The 6000-nt window shown below is 51.8% G+C and overlaps 1 protein-coding gene across 8 annotated transcripts in view; it reads right to left on the bottom strand.

Moving 5' to 3' along the window:
* Positions 1-4592: 4592 nt before the first annotated feature.
* The window catches only part of CORO2A (coronin 2A), a 57247-nt gene continuing 55839 nt past the window's right edge, over positions 4593-6000 (bottom strand). For 7 of the 8 annotated variants that reach the window (XM_070480195.1, XM_070480197.1, XM_070480194.1 and 4 more), the window contains one exon: positions 4593-5178. In XM_070480195.1, the coding sequence (XP_070336296.1) occupies positions 5047-5178 (132 nt within the window). In that variant the 3' untranslated portion in view covers positions 4593-5046. The remainder of the gene's footprint in view (positions 5179-6000) is intronic. The other variant, XM_070480198.1, reaches the window with a different exon arrangement.

Raw genomic sequence — 6000 nt, 5'->3', positions numbered from 1 at the left:
TGGGGCGGGGCGCGCACAGTTCCGGCAGGGAAGGGCGGATAGCAGGGCTCCGCATGCAGGCCGGCGCGGGGTGCTGGGGGGGTGGGGTGGGGGTGGGGGGGCTGGGGGGGTGGGATGGGGGTGCTGGGGGGTGGAGTGGGGGGTGCTGGGGGTGGGAATGGGGGTGCTGGGGGTGGGGGTGGGGTGGGGGTCGGTGGAGGTGGGGTGGGATGGGGGTGCTGGGGGGGGTGGGGTGGGGGTCGGTGGAGGTGGGGTGGGATGGGGGTGCTGGGGGGTGGAGTGGGGGGTGCTGGGGGGTGGGATGGGGGTGCTGGGGGTGGAGTAGGGGGTGCTGGGGGGTGGGATGGGGGTGCTGGGGGGTGGAGGGTGGTGGGTGCATGTGCTGGGGGCGTGGCGTGGGGGTGGGATGGGGGTGCTGGGGTCTGGGGGTGGGGTGGGGGTCGGTGGAGGTGGGGTGGCAGGTACGGCCGCCGCATCAGCACCCTGAGGACTGCACCGTGCCGTCCCGCCCACCTGCCCGGGCAGTGAATGAATGCTCAGGCCTGGGCTCCCGGCTGTGTCTGGCCCAGAGGCAGCCACAGCAGAAATGGGGGTCACATCGAATGGGCTACCTGGAAGGAGGTGGGCTTCCCCGTTAAGTGACCCTTGTCTTGATCAGAAAAACTGCGGCCCTGTGGGTGGGACCAAAGTTGGTTGTGGCCTTCTGGGATGTTGTGCATTACCTACATTTTTCATTTTCCCTTAATTCTCTCTTGCCTGATTTCCCCAAGAGACATAACCATTCCCGCAACTGTGAGAAACCATTCTGGAAACTCCAACTGCCCCCATGCTAAAGTCTCAGCATCTATGAAATGTCGGTTGGCATTACGGGAGTTCCTCAAAAAATTAAAAATAGGACTACCATATGATCCAGCGATCCCACTTGTGGGTGTAGAGCCAAAGAATCTGGAGTCAGAGTCTCTGAGATACATCACTCCCATGGTCACAGCAGCACTGTGACCAATAGCCAAAACATGGAAACAAGCCAGGCGTCCATCAATGGATGGCTGGAGAAAGACGGTGTGGTGCATGTACGTATAGTGAGATGGTATTCAGACTTAGAAAGGGAAATCCTAACATTTTCTAAATAGATGAGCCTAGAAGACATTATGCTAAGTGAAATAAGCCAGATGGAGAAAGACAAATACTGTACCATATCTAAATTTGTGGAATCTAAGCAAAAAAAAAAGTCAAACTCATAGGAACAAAGAGTAGAAAGGTGGTTGCCAGGGGCTGACAGAAAAAGGTAGGGTGGGGGAAAAGGGTACAAACTTTAAGTTATAGAACCCATAAGTTCTGGGGATCTAATGTACAGCATGGTGACTGTCGTTAATAACACTCTATTGTGTACTTGAAATGTGTTGAGATTGGCTCTCAAATGTTCTTACCATGCACAAAAATGGTAATGTGAGGTGTTAACTTGACAGTGATGACCATTTCACAGGGAATTGTGATGAGTAGTCCCAATTGCCCCACCCCCCCCCCCCAGTCCAGGGGAAAGAGAACCAGTGAGGTTCACCCACGTCTGGCAGCATGGAGTATACAGAGGAGTGGCCATGGGAAGCATAGCCTTCCAAGACCCCACGTGCCCTGGATTTCCTTGCACCCATAGCCACTCCTCTGATGTCATCTCATCCTCCTCAAACTGTCCAAAGAGTTCATAACCATCTCTGCGGGACACTCCCTAGGCATTGCAGCTCTCCATCCAACTGCTTTCCTGGCTTTTCAAAACAGATCGCTCCTCTGCACCTGTCCCTGCAAAATATCCTCCACGCCCAGGCTCCCTCCAAAAGTTCACTGTATGCCATCTTGCTTTCACAAAAGACCTACATGAGTATTTATTTTCACTAACACAAAACTGAAGCGGATTCTCGCTTTTCTTAAAAAAAAAAGGAAAAAAGCAAAAAAAAAAAAATTCGGCATTTGTTTTGAGGAGTTATTATAGAGGCATCAGGCACCTCCTAGCGCCCCGGGCAGTCACAGTGGTATTGTCACGCTCCTTCTGCGGGAACGACACTCCGCATCCTTAACATGACGCTGTCTTAGCTTTGAACTGTGTCTGTGAGCATCTGTGCTTCCCCTTGACTTATTTTGCATTAAGGTTATTGCTTCTTCACGTTTTAGCCATTTTGGCTTTTATGAAAGGTTTCATGAGCACCTTCTACTTTCAGATAGCGAGGGAAACCTGTATTTGTGAAACAAATCAAGGAAAACTCCATGTATTAAAATGTCTAGGCAGATGTTTATTATTTTGTTAACTTCTTTCCATTGCACAATTCCACATCTATTTATCTTCACTTTTAGTTATTTTTTTATAAAGGTACAAGGAATTTCAGAAACAACATTAAAACAATCAAAGGGTTTCAGGCACGGTTTCGTATTAAAAGCATAGCTCGATTTCTGACTTCCTGCTTCCGTCTATGATACAATCTCAGTGATTGTAGATAGATGCCAGAGCTCATCTCCCAGTGCTGTCTTCACTCTCAGAAAGTTCCTGAGTCAACAGTCAGGGGGTCCTCAGGGTGTGGAGTAAGGAGATGAGAACACAGTCTGCTTGTCCTGAGCCTGAGGGCCCTGCAAATGCTGGGCAAGTCCTATTTCATCAACCAACAACTAAAACAATTTTTAAAAAATGACTTAAAAAAATATCTGATAAAAATTACCTATCCCTCTCCCTTGCTGTGAAATAATTTAAATAATTTATTGTAGATGTAAAAAAAAGAAAGGAAAGCAGTTTGTTCATGGATGCCTTTGCATTGTTTTTAAGCACGAGGTACGGGTCCCTTAGGGGTGAGGAGAGCTTGAGCAGGAAGGAAAGGCTCCGCGTGGAGGGGGCATGTGGGCAGCTCCCCAGACAGGACCTCACCTCCCAGTCTTTCCGCTTGTGCCTTTGGGCTTGACGATTCTTCATTCTCTGAGACTAGGTATTTCCTTTTGAACTTGGGGATAACAACGCCTAGCTCCCCTGTATTGGAGGAGGACACGTCAGTGAGTGGGGGTGAGAGCTTTGTAAACTGTGAAGTGCTGGTCACAGACGAGGTGGGGGGAGGTAACCCCATTCAGTGGAGCCCTGCTTCCCCAACAGTGCCTGAGATTCGGCCTTTGGCAAGCTTGGCAGGACCCAGCAACTTAGTAAACACGACGGGGAACGTGGGCATATCTGGCGTGTGTGGGCAAATGAGGGGACTCAGCCACGGCAAGGGGAGGGGCCATCAGGGGCGCAGAGCCCTCACTGTGTTGCAGTCGGGGGTCCCAGAGACCCCCAGGATGATGTTTCCTGCTTTTTAGGAGCTTTCAGCCTGGACTTAGAAGATGGGTTGGAGTCCCAGATCCTGTCTGGTGCTCATGATCCCCATCTTCACTGAAAATAGGTACACATGGGCCAGTCCACTGGGTCTCTGTCCTGACTGTGCTGCAGAATCATCTGGGAACTTAAAAAACATGTACCAGACCAGGCCCTACTCTGGAGATTCGGCATCAGTGGTCTGGGGTTGGGCCTATATCTCTGTGGTTCCTGAAGGCTCCCAAAGGAATTCGAACGTACAGCCTGGGTTGAAACATCAGGCCCGAGAGGCCCTCCTGCAGTTCCCATCTTAGTTCCAGGATCACCCTGTGCTTTGGGCAAGTCTCACGGCTGGCACAGCCTTGGTAAGGAGGGGCACATTTAACTCCCAGCATTCCCTGTCTCTAGCTGGGTTGCTGTACTGACCACTGAGGGAGAGAGCGCCTTAGAGAAAGGGCTCAGCATACACAATAGAGAGACACAGGAAACTGTCAGTCTGGAAGGGAAGTCAGGGTCATCTGGTCCCAGTTCCTTGCCCACTACAGGCATCCCTCTCCAGAAGCCCTCCTGGGTGGGTGCCACACTTCCAGGGCTGGGGCTCCCCACCTCCTGGGGACCTCTCCTGTAACCTTGGGCTGAAACCTGCCGACATCATCCTGGAGGAGGCAGGCTCTATGACCTCAGGGCCTTGGTGGTGGCAGTCAGTGGTCACGGGCCCCACTCTGCTGTCTGCATCCCCACCTAAGGGACAGTGTCCACACATACTTGACCGATTCCAGTTGAAGGGAGAGAGGATGGCCTTGTTTCTGTGTTCCACAATTAGGCGGAACTTTGACTTATTTCCTGGAAGTTAAACTTCCTCTGCCCCTTTGTGAATATCTTTCTGAGTTCCTGCAGCAAACCCAGATCATCACCCTGCAAAGTAGCTTTCCTCAGGTCAAGGCCAAGGATTTTTCATTTCAGGTTGCAGATCCTCTAAAGGACAGCACATTCCAGGGGCCTCCTTGCTCAGATGGAGAAAGTGAGGCCAGAGAGTGAATGACTTCCGAGAGGTCACAGAGCAAGTCAGGGGCACAGACGAGCCCAGAACTGATGGGTTCCTGCCCCGTGGGCTGGGAGCCGCACACGTGCTGCCTCACAAACAGCAGACAGACCCAGGAGACCAGGAGCAGCCCAGCCCAGCCACATACTCTCTGGGGGCCTTGAGTACTTGCCTGTCTCTGGGCCTCAGTTTCCCCATCTATGAAATAAAGAAGCTGGACCATGCCGCTTCTTCACAAACTTCTAATTTTTAGTAGGAGAATTATGTATTCCATAGAAGCCAATATTACAAAACAAAACAGCCCTCCTGGCCTCCCCTTCCCCACCCTGCCTTGCTATGAACCACAGCTTGAAAACCAGAGGCAGCTTCACCTCCTAGGTCCTTCCACCTCTAACTTTCTACAGTACTGTTTTCCCCTTGAGAAGTTATCATGGACCCTTCAAAGCAAGTCAACTGAAGGCAAGGTATCATGTAAAAAGAGTCAGTTCAGACACCATTGTTTTAAGAAGGCAATTGGAAAATCGGCAGCAGGTCCCACTGGAATCTTTCAGCGACCAAGAGTTTCATTTCTGGTAAAAAATATAGAAACAGTAGCTGTTCCCGGAGGACCTGTGGTTTGGTTCTGGACCTCCGCATGGAGCCGACTGGTGTCCCTGAGGGCGAGGAGGGCAGAGGACTCTGCTCAGAGCCTTGGTGAGCTCATACGCAAGTTTCTGATCTCCAGTTCCAACTGTTTGGCCTGGACCTCGCGCTGGGTCACCAGCTCCCGGAGCCTTCGGATCTCGTCTTGTTGCCGATAGAACATCTGCAGCAGCTGGGAGAGCAAAGAGCGGAGGGGAGGGTCACCGGGAGGGCTGTCCTGGGATGCGAGGGGGCAGGACCCCAGCAGGAAGCACTGACACTGCCCCTGCCACTCAGAAAGGGGGTGACTGTATTAACAAGGCTGAGACTGGAGGGGGCAGCAACCGAAGATCTTTTACAAAAACCTTGCTTTCTTCGCCCAGTAAGTGAAATTCAGAAAAGAACTGACGTTTCAGATATTTCATGTCTCCTTAGACTTCCCCACAGGTGGAGGAGAGGATACTTGGCCCTGCAGTCCTGGAGACTAGGTTTTCACCACCACTAGACCATGTGACCTTGGACAGGCTACTTATCTGCTCTTGAACTTCAGTTTCTTCCCCTGGAAACTGGGGGTCAGAAAACTGGCCTCGGCATTATGACAACTGTTGCCGGTGTACGGGATGGCACTAGATGTTGGGTATCTCCCCTAAGGATCTTCGTTATTCCACCGAACGCTCACAAGACCCCATGAGGGCGGGAAGCAGCATTAGTGCTCCCACGTCACTGCTGCGGAAGCTGACGCTGGGGGAGAGTCAGCCCCTGGGTCCCAGAATTAGCGCTCGGGAGAGCCAGGCTCAGAATCCCTCCACGAGACACCAGCCCTTGAATCTCTGAGCCGCTACTACTCCCTGGGCCGTTGAGAAAATGCAATCAGATGGTACGAGTGCCTGTCTAACTGGGACCCGGCACACGGGATAGACACTTAACAAAAGTTGACTCTGAGAGCACAGAAAATCCTAGAGAGTCAGAACCGGAAGGGACTTTAATACCCAAGTCAAACCCTCGGCTTTTTACA

The sequence above is a fragment of the Odocoileus virginianus genome, chromosome 18 (assembly GCF_023699985.2).
Source record: "Odocoileus virginianus isolate 20LAN1187 ecotype Illinois chromosome 18, Ovbor_1.2, whole genome shotgun sequence".
Classification (NCBI taxonomy): domain Eukaryota; kingdom Metazoa; phylum Chordata; class Mammalia; order Artiodactyla; family Cervidae; genus Odocoileus; species Odocoileus virginianus.
The sequence above is the reverse complement of the archived record's forward strand: the minus strand, read 5'-3'. Positions and strand labels throughout refer to the sequence as shown.